General features: G+C 45.9%; 1 protein-coding gene across 1 annotated transcript; it reads left to right on the forward strand.

Annotated features, from left to right (window-relative positions):
- The first annotated feature begins 433 nt into the window (after nt 1–433).
- On the forward strand, nt 434–21,562 carry POGLUT1 (protein O-glucosyltransferase 1). Its single transcript, XM_084801299.1, has 11 exons — nt 434–598; nt 1,272–1,362; nt 2,317–2,460; nt 4,861–4,996; nt 7,875–7,996; nt 10,378–10,437; nt 13,505–13,604; nt 14,841–14,899; nt 17,004–17,171; nt 18,847–18,903; nt 19,774–21,562. The coding sequence occupies exons 1-11, from the start codon at nt 517–519 to the stop codon at nt 19,928–19,930; spliced, it is 1,176 nt and encodes a 391-aa protein (XP_084657425.1). The 5' UTR covers nt 434–516; the 3' UTR covers nt 19,931–21,562.
- Nucleotides 21,563–22,450: the final 888 nt, after the last annotated feature.

Consider the following 22,450-nt stretch of genomic DNA (forward strand, 5'->3'; position numbering starts at 1 on the left):
ATGTACCTACACATTTTGGAAGCTGAGACAAGAGGGTCATGAGTTAGTGACCAGCCTGAGCTATACAGTAACACTCTGTCTCAAGAATAAAAGAACGTAATGCTAATGATAAAATGTCTAATTTGCTTATTGGTTTTCTGCTCTGGCTTGGCCTTTCGGAGCCTGTCACAGGTCTCAGTACAAAACAAGTGCTTACTATAAATTTTGTTTAACACCACTGATTTGTGTTATATTGCTATACATACCTATTACAAAAGGACCTGGTGCTACCATAAATAAATTTGGTGTTTTGGGATGACCTAGCCTAGGCCTTGTGTGAACTACTATTAGATGAGCTATCTCGCTGGGCTTTCACGTGCCTCATTTCCCAAGCTTGGCTCCCTCAGGCTTGGGGGCGGGCTCGGTAGCCATCTTTGTGTTGGGCAGCTTCCTCATGCCGTGGCGTCCGCCGCCATCCTTGTGCCGGGCGGTGCTTCCGCCGGCGTGCGGGTCGGAATCCGCAGTGGTCTGCGGGTGATGGAGCGGCAGGCGGGCTGTCGGCTTATGCCCTGGATCCTGTTATTGCTCCTGTTCCCAGTGCAGGGCCGCCAGGAGTCAGGTGGGCTCCGGGCAGGGCCGAGCCTGCTGCTGCGGCTCGGAGTGCACTCGGGTCCCTAAGCGCTCGCTCCGGCCCCAGGCACGCGGAGGATGCTGTGTGGCTGCAGCACGAGCTGGGTGGCGGGTGGCTGACGGGGACCAACAGAGGTGTCTGGTGGGTCTCTGCTTCTAGACCCCAACCCTGGAAAGTAACCTCCATCCTCCGGGATTGGGGGTGGTAGGGAGAGAGGGATGTTCCCCGTTTGCCGCAGAAGGCTGTTCTGCGCCTCCGTGGAACCGGTTCTGGTGAGAGGGAGGCACGTAGCTGTTACGATGCAACAGATGAAGGAGGGTTATGTGGTTATGTCCAAGAATTTGCATCGATTCTCTCGATGGGGCTCAGTGTGTAGGTTAGAATCCATGTCGAAGTCCAGTGCATCCCTAGCCATTTGAAGGCCGAACATTAAGCTTGTGACTTTTCCAATTTCTTAGATACCTGATGGCCCAGGTAGAGGAGCAGACTTGACTCAAGCCCCGACAAGTTACACAAAGAATCCTTCTTGGCATTTCGTTTCCACTGCTGGGAAAGGAAGGGGATTTCTCCAAGTATTGGTTTTCCGATGCTTCTGCCTGCTGCTTGCAAATACGAATGCCAAGGGTATTTTGTTAACTCTCATTTCCTTCACTTTTTGAAGGCTCAAAATGGAAAGTATTTATTGACCAAATTAACAGGGCTTTGGAGAATTATGAACCATGTTCAAGTCAAAACTGCAGTTGCTATCACGGGTGAGTTCGCTGATGCGTCTCTGAGAGCTGGCCTCTTGCTGTAGGGACCTCCCCTAAGTCCCTTGAGTGATCTTGATGGCAGTTGTCCGCGATCTAAGCATGTCTTGAAAGCTTAAGTGGCTCTGCCAAGGTCTGGAGATGCCCTGGGATGGGAAAGGCTTGCTCTTCGCCACATAGCCTCTTACTTTCTCTTTCTCCTATGGACCGAAAGTTTAGGGCCAGAGTCTGTGTCTTGTCGTCTCTGGCGCTGGCTGGCTGCAAGTGCACGTTAAAGGAGTGAGCACATTTATCATCTCATCAGTGTTTCCTCTTGTGTTTGTTTGTTTTTGTTTGTTTGGTTTTTTGAGACAAGGTTTCTCTGTGTAGCCTTCGCTATCCTGGACTCACTTTGAAGACCAGGCTGGCCTTGAACTCACAGTGATCCTCCTGCCTCTGCCTCCCGAGTGCTGGGATTAAAGGCGTGCACCGCCATGCCCGGCTCCTCTTGGTTTTTGTCTTTAAGGTATACAAGCTTGAGCTGGGTTAAGTATGGTAGAAAGATAAGTACATTGAAAGCAAGCCCTTCTAACCCAAATCCCCCACTGACTACCTCATGTGGCAGGCAAGCCACGGCACTCCTCTGAAAGTTTATCAGCTGGACAACAGTCAATGCTCCTTATCTTTTTATGTTGATTCCTTAAGAATTCACCTGATGGTAGTGATACTTATTGGAACTTACTTTGTGCTGAACTTGGAAAGAGATGTAAAGTGATTTATTTCCAGGCTCCTGCAGCCTGTGCTCCCGAGTTTGGTGTTTTTTCGTTACCCATGGTGCTTTTGTAGAGGACTTGTTCCTTCCTGGCCACTGCTTTCCCCCTTGCTTAGTGTGTTCTCTAAACCGGAAGCACTTGAGAGCAGACGGGGAGGCATCAGTCTCTTGGCCTGTTCTGCTCGATGAGTCCCGTTCTCCCACAGCATCATAGACGCGGACCTGGCTCCTTTCCGAGGTGGCATCACCAGGAAGATGATGGCTGAGGTGGTCAGCCGGAAGCTAGGGACCCACTACCAGATCATTAGGAACAGATTATACAGGGAAGAGGACTGCATGTTCCCCTCCAGGTAAGACGAGTACCGCCCTGGTAGCCTCTGACAGTGCCATTCCATATAGGCTCACTTGATGGTTTTCCTAGGTACCTGCTAGAGGAGCAACAGGTTCATCTTTCCGCACATTTCAGAGCCTCCGACAGTGGATAAACTTACCTTGCTTGGGAATTTTTTTTTTTTAACCAGCTATTTTATGTAAGCCTAGTGCACACCGTTAAATGATGGCTTTGGCTCTGCCCCTTATTTTCTGTGCCTGGTTCCACAAGCTCTGAGGGATAGGCTAGTGAAACTGGTACTCCTCTGAAAGTTTATCAGGTAGGGTCATGTGGGCTCCAGGCGGAAGTGAAGCAGAGGGGTTTATGAACATCTGCTGTGGGCCAGGTGTGCTTTTGGAGTCTGCAGAGTAATAGCCTATTGTGCAGATTTCTTCATTAAGTTCTTTATCAGAGAATATTTAAATTAACCCTTGCCACACCCCCTGCAAAATGTGACTAATTCAAGCATTGCTATAGTGAGCATTCTCAAGCATATACTTTTGATTGTGGTGGTCATGTACATGCATGTACACATGTAGGATAAATTCCCAGAATAACTAGCCTAAGTGTTTATTTCCCATGCTTTTACAAAGATATTTTAATGAGTTAATTTACTGATTTCCTTGAGATGGTGTCTCATGATGTAGCTCTGGTTGGCCTGGAACTTGTTACATAGACCAGGCTGGCCTTGAACTCAGAGTTCCACCTGTTTCTGCCTCCGTAGTGCTAGGATTAAAGATAGGTGCCACCATGTCTGGCTCATATGCTCTTTTGTTTTTGTTTTTGTTTTTCGAGACAGGGTCTCTCTGTATAGCCTTGGCTGTCCTGGACTCACTTTGTAGACCAGGCTGGCCTCGAACTCACAGAGATCCACCTACCTCTGCCTCCCGAGTGATTAAAGGTGTGCACCACTGCGCCTGGCTGACTTTTACAATCTTTGTCGGTCAGATTGTGAAACGTTGACTGGTTTCATGGATACTTCCTTATTACTAGTACAGTTGAGTGGGTTACATTGGTTATGAACCATTGGTTTTATTTTGGTAGTTATCTCGTTGTATGTACAAGTGTTTTAGCCTGGCATGGTGGCTATAGTCCTGGGTCTTGGGAGGCAATATGAGGCCAGATGGTCTAGGTGGTAAGTTCCAGGCCAACCATGTTGGCAGAAAATTCTGATCAGTCTGTAGAGTGCTGCCCTGGAATGATGCCGGTTAGGGCCTCAAAGGTTGGGCAGAACTAAGCTTAAGCATTTTCCCTTTCTTTCAGAAAAATACATAAATAAATTCTCCGAGGCTTCTCAGGGCGTCTAGTCATAAAGTGGTGTTGCAGTCTTCCTGATTGCGCCAGTGCCGTTTCTATCTTGGAAAACCGATTTTGATAGTGATCTGCTTTTAGGTTAAGGGCCTGAAAGGATTTGCTTTCCCTAAGACCTAATCATGGTAGAAAGAAAATGGCATCGCAGTTAGCTTTCTGAATCTGTAACAGAACGTCTGAGCCAAGTAATATGGAGGGAAGGTTTCTTTTGGCTCTTGGTTTCACAGCTTTCGGTCCGTGGTTGGCTGGCTCTCTTGCTTTTGGGCCTGTGGTGTGTAGCACCGCATGGAGGCGGGTACAAGGGACAGAAACCTGCTTACCTCCTGTCACCTGGGAACATGAGGAGTCAGGAGAAGGAGAGAGAGAAACACACACACACACACACACACACACACACACACACACACACAATTACACTCTCCTTTGAGGGCATGAGTGCCTTCTGTCATCTAAAACTACCTGCTTCTTAAATGTTTGCCATCACCTCCCAGTTAGGCGGAGCTGAGGGCCGGACAGTCCAGATCCAAACTACAGCAGTGTCTTTGTGTGGAAAGGAAGGCCAGGGAACACAATTAGAAAATAAGGTCTTCCCAGTTTCTGTATTGAAATTTGCATCTTGTCTACTAATTAAACTATTCTGTTTCATGAGAATAAAAACCTGGTAATGTGTAGAGAGGTGATTTGAATAGAAAAGGTGTTCTGGGTATGCAGTGGCGAGACAGGCGGGGCTCTGAGTTCGAGGCCACCCTTGTCTACATAGTGAGTTCCAGGACAGCCAAGGGTACACAGAGAAACCCTGTCTCAAAAAAACAAAACAAACAAACAACAACATCAAAAAAGGAAATGGTATTCTTTTCAACGTTAGGATTAGTGGAGCAATTTACTTAACAATGGTACCTCGCCCCATGTACAAGGCGGCATTGTCCCTTTAGAAGTGTTGTTTTTGGGGGGGGGAGGGGGGACTGCAGTGGGCTGGCGATCTGGGCGCTGGCTTGCCTCGCTTTAACGTTAGCATCCTTCTTACAGCCTGCACTGTTCTGATGATCTTTTGTTTTTGTCTGACTGACAGGTGCAGTGGCGTTGAGCACTTTATCTTGGAAGTGATTAGTCGCCTCCCTGACATGGAAATGGTAATCAACGTAAGAGATTACCCTCAGGTTCCTAAGTGGATGGAGCCTACCGTCCCCGTCTTCTCCTTCAGTAAGGTGAGCCCAGGGCGGGCCGCGTGGGGAGAGGGGGTGACCCTCCAGTGTGAGCAAGAGATCTTCTCGGTGTGATGGGTATTGGTGAGGGTAAGGCTGGGCATCCAGCAGTGACCTTGGTCTGTGTTAGCTCACAGTCTCTGAGCAATAAGACTGAAGAAACAGAGTCGAAGACCCATGTGTAACATAAGATTGCCTCGGTGTCTAAAACTAGGGCTAAGCAGAAAGTTGCCTTAGGAACTTACTACATTCAAAGAAGAGTCCAGGAAAGCTCATAGGCTTAGTTAGAAAATGCTTTTCTTTGTTTAAAAAAAAAAATGTTTTGGGCTGGAGAGATAGCTCAGAGGTTGGGCTGTTTTTCCAAAGGTCCTGAGTTCAATTCCCAGCAACCACATGGTGGCTCACAACCATCTATAATGTGATCTGGTACTCTCTTCTGGCATGCAGGCACACATGTGGGCAGAATACTGTATAAATAATAAATAAAGCTTTAAAAAAAGAAAGAAAAAGAAAAACTTGTTTCTTGCATTCCTGTAATGTGTAGAGTAGCCATACTGCTGTCCCATATCTGTCTGTATCCCAGGCACCCAGCACAGCTGGAAATGAAGCTGAAGGCACAGGGTAACTCCTCATGGCCTGTGCCAAGACAGTGTTCAAGGCAGGCAGTGGTGGCGCACGCCTTTAATCCCAGCACTCGCGAGGCAGAGGCAGGCGGATCGCTGTGAGTTCGAGGCCAGCCTGGTCTACAAAGTGAGTCCAGGACAGCCAAGGCTACACAGAGAAACCCTGTTCCGAAAAACAAACAAACCAAAAAAGATAGCCTAGGGTGGCCAGAAAGGGTGGTGGGAGGGAGTTGGGGTCTTACTGGGGAGGATGGGGATAACTGGGTAACAACTACGGACTTGGGGAATTTGGGGCAGAAAACAGCTTGTCTGTGCTCAGGTTCATGGAAATGGTGTATTGGCAAGGAGGGGCCTTCTGGAGAAACCATTCTGAAGCATTCTGAGTGGCGTGTGGAAGCTAAAAGACAGTAGGTTTGGGGCGATCCATAGTCTTTGGGAAAAGGAACACGTGCTCTGGTTTGATTTCTTCAAAGCAATATTCTTAGTTTGTTGTTGTTGTTGTTATTGTTTTGTTTTTGTGTGGGGACAGTTGCACTTGTATGTGTGTGTACATAGAGGTCAGCCATGGGTGTCATCCATCTACCTTGATTTTTGAGTCTGGCTGGCGCTTAATGATTAGGCGACTGGGTGGGGCAGCAAGCCCCAAGGATCTACTCCTCGCCACTGTACCCAGCTTTTTGTGGGTTCGGGGCCTGGAACCCAGGTCTTCATGGGCACCATTCCTCAGCCATCTCCGTTTCTCCTTTATCATGACTTACTCTCTCTAGACTTTCTTGCGTTATGCTGGTTTTTCTAAGTGCCTAGTCCCCGTGTGACCTTCAGTTTACTGGCTTTGTTCTGGTCTTTACTTCCCTCTTATTTCTCCGTCACTGACTGCACTGTCCGAAAGAGGAGATCTAGTCTGTCAGCTTCGTTTACTTACCTGTGACGCTCCTATGGTACGGCCGCTTTGGTGGAAGTGCTTGATGGGTCATGTGATATTTTCTCAGTATTTGAGAGAAGTCAGACAGCACCTTACACATGTAGTTGCAATGGAGAAACAGTGGCTTATAAGTAGCCATGTGATAAGAGGTAGCCACGAAGGGGGAGAAGAGGGCTTTGTACGTGGACTGGACTTGGCGGCTTCTGCCTGTAATGCCAGCGCTGAAGAGGTAGACGTGGAAGGATCCTCACATTCCAGGCCAGCCAGGGCTGTAGCCTATCTCAAAACACCTCTAAACAACCCCTTCCCCCAAGGTGTTTGTGACTCCTTACGTTCCCTCGATGAGCAGCCAAGGACCTGTCGAACAGCTAGCGAATAGTGGTTTTTATTGAATGTTGAAATGAACAGTGAGCATTTCCTGAACTGTCAGCTCAAAGGTGATGCACACAGTGTTGGGTAACACTAGCTCATTCTTATTAAATATTTACAGGACACCGTCCCTTTAAAATATTTGAAGTCATTTTGTGTTGAAAAGAAGCCCATAGATGGAATTAGGCATGTCCTTTCTGCTATTACACGGAGATCACGGCATGGGTTAGAGCACTCACTTTTGGTGGGGAAGAGGAGGAGCCAGCGTCCAGCCTACTGGGATCAGTGCTGGTTCCCCTGGGAAACAACTAAGAAGTGGTAAAGCAGGGGAAACACCAGGGTGTGACAGAAGTTATGTTTTGACAGAGCTGATTATTCATAATTGGGAATATTGTCTGTCTCCCCGCCCCCCAAAAAGAACCTTCCAGAAGTTTGAGGAACTGAAAAACTTTGACCTTTATGATAAATATGATTAAAAATTTGGGGACTCAGGAAGGTCTATTACTTTTTTATTTATATGTATATATATGTGTATATATGTGTGTGTATATATATATATTTCTTTTTTTTTTTCCTTGAGACGGGGTTTCTCTGTGTAGCCTTGGTTGTCCTGGAACTCACTCTATTGACCAGGCTGGCCTCAAACTCAGAGATCCACTCAGTAGGTCTGTTGCTTTTAACCCATGGTGATTCTGGCCTGGTAATGTCTGTAGTCTAGGCATAAGAGACAGTGTTCTGTTTTACTTTATGGAACTGGGTATTGAACTCAGGGCTTCGTTTATGCTAGGGAAGTGCTCGGTCACTAAGCTGTATTTCCAGGCCTACTGTCTAGAACTAGACCTTGCAGACAAATCAAGTCTTCCTCCGTAGGTGTGCACCATCAAGGCATTTGTCTCAACTCTAGATAAAGAATGCTTCTCATTCTCTTCCAAAACGTACTTAGAATGCCTTTCTGTTTCTGTCAAAGACATCGGAGTACCATGATATCATGTACCCTGCATGGACATTTTGGGAAGGGGGCCCTGCTGTGTGGCCTCTTTATCCTACAGGTCTTGGACGGTGGGACCTCTTCAGAGAAGATCTGGCAAGGTAGGTCCTTTAGAAAGGGTTTGCGAAGTAAGCAGCAGCATATCGTTGTTAATTTAAGATTCCTGCATGGGCTGGGGAGATGGCTCGGTAGATACAAGTGTTTGTTGTATGACATGAGGATCTGACCTTGGATCTGTAGCATCTGTGTAAAACTCAGGCATTGTTGTGTGTCCCTGTAACCCCCAGTGCTCTTGCGGGTCAGAGACAGGTGGATCTGGGGAGCTCACTGGCATAGTCTAGCCAAAACAGTGAGCACCAGGTTCAATGAAAGATCTTCTGGGCCAGTATGTACTTGCAGGAGACAGCACACACACATACGTACGTACATGTGCACGCGCGCACACACACACACACATGCACACAAACAAAACATAAAAGTCAGGAGACTCTTAGTAGCACACAAAGTTTTGTGTGTGTGTATAAATATTCATGTTGGATCAGGCATGGTGGTGCATGCCTATATCCCAGCACTCAGAAGGCAGAGGCCACCCTGATTTACAAATTGAGTCCAGGACAGCCAAGGCTACGTAGAGAAACTCTGTCTTGGTGGAAAAAAAAATCATTTTGGGCCTAAGGATAGAACTAAGTTGGTAGAGCACGTGAAGTGTATGCAGGAAGCCCAGGGTTTGACTCCCAGCACTCTATAAACTGGCAATGGTGGCTTATGACCATAATCCCTGTACCGGGGAGGCAGAGGTAGGCAGATCACAAGTTTAAGGCCAACCTCAACTATGTAGTGAGTTTGAGGACAGCCTGGAAATCATTTAAGACTCTGTCTCGAAACTTAAAAATCCCTTCCTGTCAAAAAGGGCAGAGGAGTCCATCCTAGGTTGTCATTGGCACTTCCGAGGGGAGGGTTATAAGAGTCTTCAGGCTTCGCTAAGCTCATTTTTTATCTGTATGAGTGTCTCCATCCATGCACCGCGTGCATGCCTGGTGCCCACACAAGTTAGAAGAGGACATCAGATCCTCTAGAGCTAGAGTTGAAGATGGTTGTGAGCTGCCACCTGAGTTTGGGGGACTGAACCCTAGTCCTCTGCAAGAACACCAAGTACTCCTGACCAGTGAGCCATCTTTCCGCACTGTGTTCTTTAAATCTTTCACATTTTAATTATTCGAGCGAGAATTAACTTGTGTGTGTGTGTGTGTGTGTGTGTGTGTGTGTGTGTGTGTGTGTAGCCTCAGACTCAAATAATCCTCCTATCCCTCTCTCATGTCCTGGCGTTATACACGTGAGCCACCATATTCCACTCTTGAGTTGCCATCATAATAAGAGAAAGTAAATTAAGAGACCTCATCTAGGAGGGATAGATAATTTGTTGAAATGGGGTCTCACCCTGTGGCCCAGGCTGTCTTTGAACATGGCTACAGCTCAGGCTGGCCTCAAACCCCTGATCTGCCTGGATCCTGGGGTCTTCCCTCCCAAGTCTAGCATTATAGGTGGGTACTGCCCGGCCTGGCTTGTAAGCATGATTTGGAATGCACTTGATAACTGGTGCTAATGATGGGTTGCGGTGGACCCTTAGGTGTGTCAGGACCTGTATTCCAGATGATGGGTTGCGGTGGACCCTTAGGTATATCGGGACCTGTATTCCAGACCCTTCCTATCCACAACTGAGATGTGCCTCAACCTGTTGACTCCATCCTGCCATACTTTTCAGGGGCCGGCCATCTAAACTTCCTAAAGCAGTGATATTTTGTATTCATGACGTAAACAGTATTGGTGTTGCTCCCATGACACCCTGCCCATACAGTCTTGCTATATAGCACAGGCTCACCTTGAATTTGCCATTTTCCTGCAAGTGTGGCCTGAGATTCAAAGGGGGACTGATTAAAACACATAAAGTGTTAAACAAACAAACAAACAAACAAAAAACCCAGAAGGCCTAGCTAGGCGTGGTGGTGCACGCCTTTAATCCCAGCACTGAGGAGGCAGAGGCAGGTGGATTGTTGTGAGTTCGAGGCCAGCCTGGTCTACAAAGTGAGTCCAGGACAGCCAAGGCTACACAGAGAGAAACCCTGTCTTGAAAAACCAAAACAGTCCTATGCATGCCTTTGTTTCAGTAAGTTAATGTTAATGGATTGATGAATTTGTAGCTATTCTTGAAGAGCCCTTTCAGAAACAACGGAACACTAATGAAGGGGCTCATGGTTTCATTCATGGCTTGTTAGTAGCCTTGAACAGATTTATTTAAAGGTACAAACTTTACAAAGCTAGCCCAGGACAGCCAAGGCTACACAGAGAAACCCTGTCTTGAAAAACCAAAAATAATAAACAAACAAACAAACAAACAAACTTTTGAATTAATCCTCAGAAATAGTTAAAACATATGTAGTCTTGGGAAAAGCCCCAACCCTAATCAAACTCTGTATTTTTTCAGGTCAGCAGCACAGTGGCCATGGGAAAAGAAAAACGCTACAGCATATTTCCGAGGATCAAGGTGATTATGTTTTCTTTTTCTTTCTTTTTTTAAAAAAAGATTTATTTATTTCATATATAGTGTTCTGCCTACTTGTACCCCTGCAGGTCAGAAGAGGGCATCAGATCACATTCTAGATGGTTGTGAGCCACCATGTGGTTGCTGGGAATTGAACTCGGGACCTCCAGCCCACGATTATATTTTCTGACCTGTAATAATGATGTTCTTCCAAGCACTGGGTAAAATCGTGTTCTCTTGAGGGTATAATGTATCCTGTTGCTCAAAGGAAAAGCTAAGGCAACTAAGAAATTAATGTGGAATGATGGCCAGGCGTAGTGGCACACGTCTGTAATCTTGCATTCAAAAGACAGAGGCAGGGGGCTGAAGAGATAGCTCAGAGGTTAAGAACACTGGCGGTTCTTCGAAAGGACCCAGGTTCAATTCCCAGTACCTACACGGCAGCTCACAACTGTCTGTAATTCCAGTTCTGGGGGATGTGACACCCTCATACAGACATACATGCAGGCAGAACACCAATGTACATAAAATTTTAAAAGGGGGCAGGGGAGAGGGGGGCAGGAGTGCTATAAGTTTCAGGCCCAGCCTCATCTTCCATACTGGCTTCCTGGCTGTCCTGATCTGAATAGTCGGTTCCAGGCCAGCGAGGGTTGGTTACACAGTGAGATCCTGTCTCAAAACCACGAAACGGCACCATCACCACCACCACCAAAAGCTGGGACTGGCAGGGTCTTAGACTACAGAAGATTCAATAGTGGTGGTTAGGCTTTGTCAGCGTGGCCCAACTAGAGTCACCTGGGAGGGGGAAACTTCAGTTGAGGAAATACCTGAGTCGGATTGGTGTCTAGGCGTGTCTGTGGGGGCATGTTCTCGCCCATGGTGGGCAGTGCCTCCTTGGGGTGTGTGGTCCTGGAAGGTTTAAGAAAAGTGGCCGAACTTGATCCTGGAAACAAGCCAGTTAGTGGCTTCCCTGCGTGGCTCCTCCCTTTGCTTGAGCTCCTCCCGATTCCCTCAGAGACCAACTGTGACCAGGACGTGCAAGCCCATCAGGCCCTCTGCTCCCCAGCTTGCTTTTGGCCATGGTGTTGTTGTCACCACACTAGAAAACGAAGTAGGCTATTCGTTACTTGCCAAACCACTCACAAATCAACCGAAGATTCAAAGGCGTTTCTCTGATATTCATAGAGTACCATCTGTCCAGCAGAGCATGAGCCTCTTCTTGTTTACAGATCCCTAGATATTTCGGTGTCACTGTGCCTCAGTCTCTGATGGCCAACACAACAGGACTCATCGCAGGGCCTCCTGACTGCCTTGTCTCTAGGCTTTGTGGCTCCTACACTGTGCTTAGAGACTGAGGTTGGGGAAAGTGGAGAGGGAAGAATATAGGGAAGTGGAAAACCCTGCTGTGTTGCTCTGCTGCAGATCCCCAGAGCTGAGGAAAGGACTTGGCGGGTAACCGCACTCTCAGGATCTGTGCAGTGGGTAAACAGGAAGGCCACGGAGGGAGAAGAGTTTGTGGTTTGGGTGGTTGTGTGCTGTCTGTCAGAGATCATACCGTCCGTCCACCTTGTTACTCACCTCCTGGCTAGGACGGTGGACCTCAGAATACGGGGCGAGCTTGATACCATGATTCACTCTCCCCCCTCCCCCCACTCTCTGTCTCTCCTTTTTTTTGGAGACACTGTCTTGCTGTATAGCCCAGGCTAGCCTTGAACTTGATACTTGCTTGCTTTCCAAGTAGCTAGGATTATAAGCATATAACCACTGTGCCTGCTTCTTGTCCCCCTTCTCCCCCTCTCTGTTTGTATATTTTGAGATAGGGTCTCACTTTGTAGCCCTGGCTGGCCTGGAGCTCACACGTAGTCCAGGCTAGCCTTGAGCTCACAGAAATTTTCCTTTGCCTCCTGAACGCTGAAATTAAAGGCACGTGTTGCTGTGCCCAGCTTGGTTTTCAAATTCAAGCATTATCCTAGACTTTACAGTGCATTCACAGCATTTTGGTGAGTGGTGATTTTGTAGCCACACGGCTGTGAACAGCAGTGATAATAGGCATTGGACAAACCTTCCCCAGAGAAAAACCATTCCCTTAAGTAGAGCTGCAGTGACCAGACATCATTGTCTTAGGGTTACTGTTGATGTGATGAAAAACCATGATCAAAAGCAATGCTGGGAGAAAAAAAAGTCTATTTCATTCACATCCTGTGAGGGCAAGAATTCACACAGGACAGGAACCTGGAGGCAGGAGCTGCTGGAGGGGCCATGGAAGGGTGCTGCTTACTAGTTTGCTCAGCCTGCTTTTTATAGAACTCAGAACCACCACACCAGCCAAGGACGGGACCACCCACAGTGGGCTGGGCCCTCCCCCATTGATCACTAATTAGGAAAATGTTCTACAGCCTGATCTGATGGCGGCGTTTTTCTCAATGGAGGCTCCCTTCGCTCTGATGACTCTAGCTTCCGTCAAGCTGACATAAAACGAGTACAGTTCTACTCTTAAGACCAGATGCGAGCTGGGCGGTGGTGGTGCACGTCTTTAATCCCAGCACTCGGGAGGTAGAAGTAGGTGGATCTCTGTGAGTTTGAGGGCAGCCTAGTCTACAAGTCTACAAAGTGAATCCAGGACAGCCGGGGCTGTTACACAGAGAAACCCTGTCTCAAAAAAAAAAAAAAAGAAGAAGAAGATCAAATGCAGGCCAGATATGGTGACACAGACCTACTACCTAGTGCTTGAGAGACCACCAGTCAGGATCAGGAATCCAAGGCCACATTTGGCAATATAGTGAGTTTGAGGGTAGCCTGGGCTCCATGAGATCCTGTTTCAAACAAACAATAAAACTGGATGTAAGCAAAGAAAGACTCAACAGTACCTGTCTCTGAGGGGAAAGTGGGGAGAGCCTGAGCACCAGCATGCTGCACTACCCAGGATACCCTTCCTTTACGGTCCCAGACTGAGTGAACTGTCCCATCCGTGCTAACAGCCACTGCCCTGGCCAAGTACTGCTCGCCTTTTAGGGATTAGGGATGCTATGGTGTAGGCCACATAGGCTTATGTTCTGTGTTTTCTCTGTAGGACAAGCCCCGAAAGAGATCCTCTCATTCTCCTATCTCGGAAAAACCCAAAACTCGTTGATGCAGAGTACACCAAAAACCAGGCCTGGAAATCTATGAAAGTAATCAGCAACCATCTGACTAGAACCACAGCAGTGATGACTCTGAGAATGTGGCCAGCTGGGTAGAATTTGAGATTAGGGTTCCTCTCAGTGGTGAGATGACTGTAGAGCAAGTTCCGTGCACTACTATTAGCATATATGCAAATTGCTGTTTTCCAGTCTTTACTCGCCCTGTTATGCTGAGTGTGTCAGTAACTCTGAGGAGTTGAGAGTGTATAAGTTTTTCCTGTGAGAGTCCAGATAGTAAATGTGGGGTTACCCAGGTCACTGCTGTGTGGCCTGCTGTAGCAGGGTGAGCGTAGCACAGGCAACTTTCACAACAAAGCTATTTCTAGTTATTATTTATGGTCACCAAAATTTGAAGTTCATGTGAAATTCGAATTTTATGTAATTTTATTTTATTTAGACAGGGTTTCTCGGTATAGCCTTGGCTGTCCTGGACTCACTTTGTAGACCAGGCTGACCTCAAAGTCACAGCGATCTGCCTGCCTCTGCCTCCTGAATTAAAGGTGGGCACCACCATGCCCAGCCTATTGCTATGATTATTATTATCATCATTTCCCTCCAAGAAAATTTAGAAACCTAGATTTCTATTATTGATTGATTGATTTTGAGGTATTCTGTAGCCTAAGCTATTGACGTAGCTGAAGGTGACCTTGAACTCCTGACTAACCTGCCTCCACCTTCACTTGAACTTCAACAGTTACATCCCGCACTGGGATGACAGGCATGGTATGGGCGAGCCAGGCCAGAGATCTGGGCTTTTGGGAGAAGTGTCATGTCACCCAGTGAAATGTTAGCGGTGCCTTGAATGTTTATTTTTAGTAGTTTCTAAGCCCAACAAATGTCTCTGTGTGTTATAGCCGTGAACCCTGTAAGCCAGCACATATGACCTTGTGTGGGGGGTGGCAGGGGAGGGGGAGTTTACACAGAGTGAGATGTGAACTAAGTGACTTCTTAGTTCAAAGGAAGGTAGCATACCTTCAGGTGAGTTCAGACTCTAAAGCCAAACAGACCTGAGTCAAATCCCTATGACTGCTACTTAAGACCCTGTGACACTGAGCAAGTCCCAACTTGAAACCTTGGCCTCCTCGGTAGTCTAGTGAAGATGATGATGCCCCTTGACACGCTAGGTTCATTATGATGCCTAAATGAGGTTGTGCTGGTGAAACGGTTTCACGGTGCACTGCCCATGAATGCTGTTGCTCGTGGTGATAACTTCCTTTTCCCCTACAGGATACCCTGGGAAAGCCAGCTGCTAAGGATGTGCACCTTATAGATCACTGCAAATACAAGTAAGACTTCCAGTTACTTCTTTCTTTCTTTCTTTCTTTTTTGTTTTTGTTTTTTGGTTTTTTGAGATAGGATTTCTCTTTGTAGTCCTGGATATTCTGGAACTCAATCTGTAGACCAGGCTGGCCTCAAACTCAGAGATCCACCTGCCTCTGACACCACCACCACCCAGCCTAGCTACTTATTTCTATATTGCCTTTGAAATACTTCACTTAGGAGACTTTCATCCTAAAGTATCACGTGAATTAATTTGGTTGGATTTTCCTGAATCCTTTAGGGCACTGACCTGAGTCCCGTGGGGACTACAGAGAAGAGTGAAATTGGTTCCTTAACTAATTACCATTAGTTAAAGTGGCAGGGTTACCTCTCTGCATAACATTCCTCCCAATAGTTAGATTGCATATTTATCACAGTAGTAAATGTTATAATGAGGGCTGTAGAAATAACTTGATTGTGAAGCAAGTGCTTGCCCAGCATACTAGAGGCCCTGGGTTCACCCCCAACATCATAACAAATAGACAAGCATCATAATGAAATTCCAGGACTAAGAATTAGCTAAAGAGGTAAACTAAGGCTTGGAGGAGTATTGGGATGGGACTTGGATGTAAGGACAATGGTTATACACAGTGGGGGCGGTAGGGTAGGTGCTCCTCTGTTAGAAATAGGCATGTATATGAGAAATGTGAAAAGAAAGCAGCCTTTTTTATTTTCTTTTGGTTTTTCGAGACAGGGTTTCTCTGTGTAGCCTTGACTGTCCTGGACTCACTTTGTAGACCAGGCTGGCCTCGAACTCACAGTGACCCACCTGCCTCTGTCTCCCGAGTGCTGAGATTACAGGTGTGAGCCACCATGCCTGGCTTAAAAAAAAAAAAAAAAAAAAATATATATATATATATATATATATATACATATATGTGTACATATATGTATATATATATATATGGATTTATTATGTATACAGTGTTCTGCCTACATGTAAACCTGCACACCAGAAGAGGACACCAGATCACATTATAGATGGTTGTGAGCCACCATGTGGTTGCTACGAACTGAACTCAGGACCTTTGGAAGAGTGGCCAGTGTTCTTAACCTCTGAGCCATCTCTCCAGCCCTCAAAATATATTTTTAACATTTCTTTATCTCATGTGGGTACGTGTGTGCCATTGCATACATGGGGAGGTCATACTACAGCTCGCTGGGGACATTCTCCTTCCCCCTCTGGGCTCTGGAAATTTAAGCAGCTCCTTAGGCTTGGTGGCAAGTACCTGCTCAGCCATCTTTATAGCCCAGTTTTGCCTTTTTGTTTGTTTGCTTGCTTGTTTTACTTTTTAAAAATGTCCAGCATTGAGCGTGTTTTTTTCATATATGACTGAAATCTACAAAAATAACAAATAGAGGATTATTTCTTTCTGATCCTGTTTTCCACCAGCACACAGCTGCTGGCCTCATATAGCTCTTTCTGGAGAAATTACTTCCTCTTTTGTTTACCTGACATTCCTGGCAGAATCTGCAGCTCCAACCCAGAAAAGCGAGGAATTTATGGAAACTCCACAGATACATAAAGATGTAATCCTGCACACTGAGAATAGGGCAGCGTGGCTCACTGCTTACAGCCTCAGCACTCGGGAGGCTGAGGCAATGTATACCCTGTATTTCATCACCCAGGGAAGCAGGGCAGGAACACGAGGCAGAAACCTAGGGCCAGGACCTGAAGCAGAGGCCATGGAGGGCTGCTGCTTACTGGTTGGCTCCCCATGTCCTGCTCAGCCTCCTTCCTTCCATAACCCAGGACCACCTGCCTAGGGGTGGCACCACCCCCAAAGAGCTGGGCTCTCTTACGTCAATCATTAACCAAGGCAATGCCCTACAGACTTGCCTTTGGCAAACTGATAGAGGAATTTTTCTCCATTGAGAATCCATCCCAAGTGGCTCCAGTTAAGTGTCAAGTTGACAGCCAAGCAGCATATCTTATCTCAGAGGATAAAATTAAAAAGGCAAAATTACAAAGGGAAGGAGGGAACTCATAAAAGCAGAGATGGAAGTGAGCGCATGGGGCATGGGGCAGTAGCTGTAGAAAGTGAAGTAAGTGTGCTTTCTTTGTCTCAGGTACCTGTTTAATTTTCGGGGTGTGGCTGCAAGTTTCCGGTTCAAACACCTCTTCTTGTGTGGTTCGCTGGTCTTCCATGTTGGTGATGAGTGGGTAGAGTTCTTCTACCCACAGCTGAAGCCGTGGGTTCACTACATCCCAGTCAAAACAGACCTCTCCAACGTCCAGTAAGCACTTACCTTCCAACTTGGTTTCCTGTGACCTTTTCTCCTGAGACCAGCTGTTTGAGGCGTCTTCTCAGAATTTTATTTTCAAGGAAAAGCTTGTTCTTCCTTGAAATATCTGGTCTGTACACCTTGTACAGTGTGAATTATCTCGCTAGGCTATAATTGGGATTTAAGTTGAATTGCTTTAATTTAAAATGTTGTTTCTGCCGGGCAGTGAGGAGGCAGAGGCAGGTGGATCCCTATGAGTTCGAGTCCAGCCTGATCTACAAAGCGAGTCCAGGACAGCCAAGGCTACACAGAGAAATCCTGTCTTGAAAAAAAAAAACAAAACAAAATAAATAAAGTGTTGTTTCTAAGATACCATGCAGATGAAGTGGGAAGGCTCTTTCAGCAGCTGAAGATGGGTTTGCTCCTGCTCTGTTGTCATTAGGGTTTCAGATACCATGTAAGAGTTGGCCCAAGTGAAGCCCTGGCAGACAGTCTTTCATGATGGGAGGAGACAGGAAGACATATGGAGCAGGGCCAGACATGTGAACGTAGGCTCCTGGCTAGGACAAGAGTTTGGAGAAAAGTTGGAAATTTAAAATCTCTATTTCTGTATTTGGGGTGGGGGTGGGGCAGAGGGAAGGTGACATGAAGCAGCACATGCCCATGCCGCTGCATGTGTGTGGTGGTCAGAGGGCAGCCTCCAGTCTGTTCTTGCCTTCCCTCGCTGAGGCTGGGTCTCTTTCCTGCTGCTGTGCACCCCTGCCTCGTGTGGAAATGACAGATGTACACCACCCCATCCAGCTGTTCACGTGGGTGTCAAGGGCAGGTTTGGCTCGTCAGGAGTTTGCTGCCACCTACTGGGCCATTTTTTTCTGGCTCCAGAAATTATTTTTCACACTTGCTATTCTTTTTATGATTATCATATATTTTTAGTTTTTCAAAAAAATATATCCCAAGCTTATATAATAGAAAATAGAGTAATAGCTAATAGTGACAGGTAACAATCTGTCTTTAACTTTTTTTTTTTTTTTGGCCTTTTGTCTTTTTTGAGACATGGTTTCCTGTAACTCGGGCTGTCTTCAGACTTGCTGTGTAGTCACGGTAGCCTTGAAGTCTTGATCATCCTGCTTCTGCCTCCCATGTGCTGGGAATACCGGCCTGCACCACGCCTACACCATTTGTATGTACAGATATTTTTCTTTGCTATTATTTCTTTAGGCATTCTAATCTCTTTGCTTTGAAGAAACTATCTACAATCTACAATATACAGATTTATCTGTTGTCTTTCTGACTTGGTATTAATGACAGTGGTCTACATTTTAGAAGCTCATGGTTTTTGTGTATTTCTCTGTTTATGATACATATGTGTTTGTTCGTGTGTGTATGAAGGCCAGAGGTCAACCTGAGATGTTAGCTTTCAGGGGCCATACATTTTGTTCTTTTCGAGACAGAATCTTTCACTAGGACCTTGAGCACGTGCCTATTACAATTGGCTGGCTGGCCAGCAAGCTCCGGGATCTGTCGGTCCCTACCTTACCGGCACAGGAATTAAAAGCACAAGCCCCCATGCCTGGCTTTTTATGTAGGTATTGTGGCCGAACACAGGTCCCTGAGCTTGCATGGCAAATACATTAGCAGCTGAGCCGTCTCCCCAACCTCTACAGTGTCATGCTTCTTGTCATTTTAGGGAGCTGTTGCAGTTTGTAAAAGCAAATGATGATATTGCTCAGGAAATTGCGGAAAGGTAAGCTCTATTCATGTGCCCTTTCATGTCCTTCTCGGTCCTAAAGTTTTCTAAATATAGTTACCATGACAGCGTCCATATACCTCAGCTCCATCACAAAGATGACCCAGAGTTAAAGTTGTCCTGGAGGCAAATAATACACACATTGACAAATGCTCCATGTTTGTACAAACAAATTTCAGTCTTTTAAAGAAGATTTCATTTATTTTTCCATCGTATGTGTACCTGTGTGTATGTGTCGGGGGAGTATGTGCATGTCAGTGCTGGTGCCCAGGAGGTCAGAGGCATAAAACCCCTAGTGCTGCAAGGGCAGCACTCATGGGTTGCTCGTTTGCAAGAGCAGTGACTCTCCTACCCACGGAATCCCCTCGCCAGGCCCTCGACTTCAGTCTTCGAGGAACTAAGACAAATGTTTTTACGTGGACATGGGGACTCACACCTGTAATCCCAGCAATGTAGAGACTGAGTCAAGAGAATTGCTTTGAGTTCCAGGACAGACTGGGCTATGAAGCAAATTCTAGGCCAGCCTTAAATAAAGAGTGAGACGTCTCAAAACCCCAAACCACACCAAGATAAAACAATAGCAAACTCAAGTGTTTAAAAATGAATATTTGCTTATCCAAGGGTACCAAAAAGATGTTCATCCCTCTACAAATATTAGCTGGTAATAATCTATTTTATGAAATGTTAAGTTCTCTTGCTAAATACATGCATATAGATATGATAGTTATAGAGTTTTGGTTGTGAGGTGCAGGTGAGTTCATTCAAATAAGATACTTAAATCAAAGCTTATGGTAAAGTAGTCCAGCTATATGTAGGCTTAAAATTATTAAAGCCTGTGATATAAAATATTCTTTTTAATCTTTCTAGGGGAAACCAGTTCATCATAAACCATTTGCAGATGGATGACATCACCTGTTACTGGGAGAACCTCTTGACGGAATATTCCAAATTCCTCTCCTATAATGTTACAAGAAGGAAAGATTATGACCAGATCATCCCCAGACTTTTGAAAACAGAACTGTAGTATCCATCAGTGGACCAGAATCCTGACAGTGGATCTGAGATGCTCTGTGGCGAAATACCATGGGTGTGACACCTATACCTTGAACACCTTTGGCTGAGCCAAACCTCCAGTGTTCCTAATCGTGTTGAATCCAGAGGGACTCTTGATAAAGATCGAAAATGTGTGTAACGAACAGAAATGAAACAGCTGAGCTCTTTGAAATCATGAGATGAGGATTTGGAAGGCCATTCTAACTTTCATTTCCGTATGATGAGTCCCAGCCTGGGCCTCGGGCCATCTACATCGTCATCACTGTGAAACTGACTGGCTCCACGTGAAGATGCCCTTGTCCTGTGGTTTGGAGCAGACCCTTCATCGTCTGCAGCTAGCACAGTACACTAGCGACTCTGAAGCTACTCTAGGCTTGATCTCTGTTCCTTTATTTTAACATAGAATTCCTATGGAGTTTGTGAAAAATACCACAAGGATCGTTCGTCGAAGGGTCTAGAAAAGAGTGGCTGTGCCGTGCAGTGCTGGTGGAGCCCTCTCTGTAAAAGTGTACATTCTTTGGCACTCAGGAGGTTCCTATAACGCCTCAATTGCATGAGTAACTTTTGCAATTGGATTCCAAGTTCCCATTTTGTGCCTTTATGCCCTTTTTAATCTCTCAAGGAGAAGGATAAAAAGAATTTTCCTAATACATTCAGGAAGCAGGCTCATTAAAGAGCTATGCCCCTATAATACTAGCACTGATGAAGTAGAGGCGGGAAGATGAGTTTATGGCTACCCTCAGCTAGACAAGAGTTCAAGGGACAGCCTGGCTATGTGAGGTCCTGTCTTGTCAACTCGCCTTTTGTTTTGTCTTCTTAAATTAGTAGCATCAGGACCATCTCAATTTGCAGAGACTACAATGTGAAGGTAACATCACGAAGTGGCAATTGATAGAGCATTCAGCTTTCATTTTTACTTACATATGAGATATTTTAGTTCAGATCACTATTCCCTTCCTGAAAAAGATAGGAGGACAGTTTATTTCAAGTCACAGCTCCGACGTCACCTCTCTGAGCCTCACTCTTGGCACTCCGCTCATGCCTGTATTGTGTGCCGTTGTGCTGCACTGTAGTTACCTGACTGTTTGTTCCACTGTTTTGTAAGCTTATTGATGGAGGAGAATTAACGTTTCACTGCTCTTGATGTCTGTTATCCATATAGTGCCTCATGCAGAGTAATTCTAAAGAACTCCAGGGGAGGGCGGTGCTGAGTGAGTGGGGAACGGATGGGTAGATGCACTCACTCCGCTTACCTAAGTTCTGTCTTGAAGTTGCTCAGTTACTGGCTCCAGAGGGGATGCGAGACGATGTAAGAAATGGGTCAGTACAGGTAGGTCCTTACTTGTCCTCTCAGTAGTAAGGGGTGTCTTGTTTTCAGTGTTACTCTGATCTTTGTCTGTGTACCTCAGTATAGATGGTGTGAGAGTAACGTGTAGCAGTATGTAAAGTGTATGCTATTGAAAATGGCACGTTAAAGATTTTTGTTGTCATTAATACTAGCTCAGTCCCAGACTTAACCATTTGCTCTTCAAAAATTCGTTTTCTCTACTGTAGAAAAGGTTACTCTTGTTTTCAATGTAACCAAATATAATATGTTTTGTAAGAGTTGTACCTGGTGAACCTGGCAAAGAGAACCTGCTGACCCCAAGAGAAAGCTGATAAAGGGAAGAGCTTCTGGGTTTGATGAGCCACGTGGGCTGAGGGACAAGCGGTGGCTCCAGGCCGTGATGACTGAAATCCTTCACTGATGGTTCCTCTGTTAGCAAGTCCACATCCTGAGGGTGAGAGAGCTGGATACGCGCATGTGCAATTTGACTACTCCCCAAGACAACCTTTGACTTCGACAGTGTTGCTTTGAGACCCTTCAAAAAGAGCAGAGTGAAGAGGCCGAGTGTCTCCCTCTGGTAGGGAAGGTAGGCTCTGGTAGCTTGAGAAATAGGGAACGCTGATAGAGTAAGATTCGGAGCAGGAAGGTGAAGAGAGGCCACAGCCCTAGGGAACTGCTTGAGGTATTAGGTAGCAAAGGCAACTTTACAAAGGAATCTCTGAGGCTGGGATGCAGCTGGGTGGTTCAACACTTGCCTGGCATAGGGTCAATTCTAAGAAGTACCTAAAACAATAGTCACTAGTTGCCCAAAGGAAAAAAAAGAGCTCTAGAGTTAGTGAAAAATCTGTTATTAAGACCTCATTTGTGTCTGCAGGGTACAGGACTCTGGGGACACTTGAATTATATGTAAATTTTTTTTTTTTTTTTTTACTTATTTATTTATTACATATACAGTGTTCTGCCTGCATGTACACCTACATGCCAGAAGAGGGCACCAGATCTCGTTATAGATGGCTGAGAGCCACCATGTGGTTGCTGGGAATTGAACTCAAGACCTTTGGAAGAGCAGCCAGTGCTCTTAACCGCTGAGCCATCTCCCCAGCCCCCAATTATATGTAAATTAAAAAATTTTTATTCATGTATTTTATGTATATGAATGCTGTG

The sequence above is a fragment of the Acomys minous genome (genome assembly GCF_964271855.1).
Source record: "Acomys minous genome assembly, chromosome: 11".
Classification (NCBI taxonomy): domain Eukaryota; kingdom Metazoa; phylum Chordata; class Mammalia; order Rodentia; family Muridae; genus Acomys; species Acomys minous.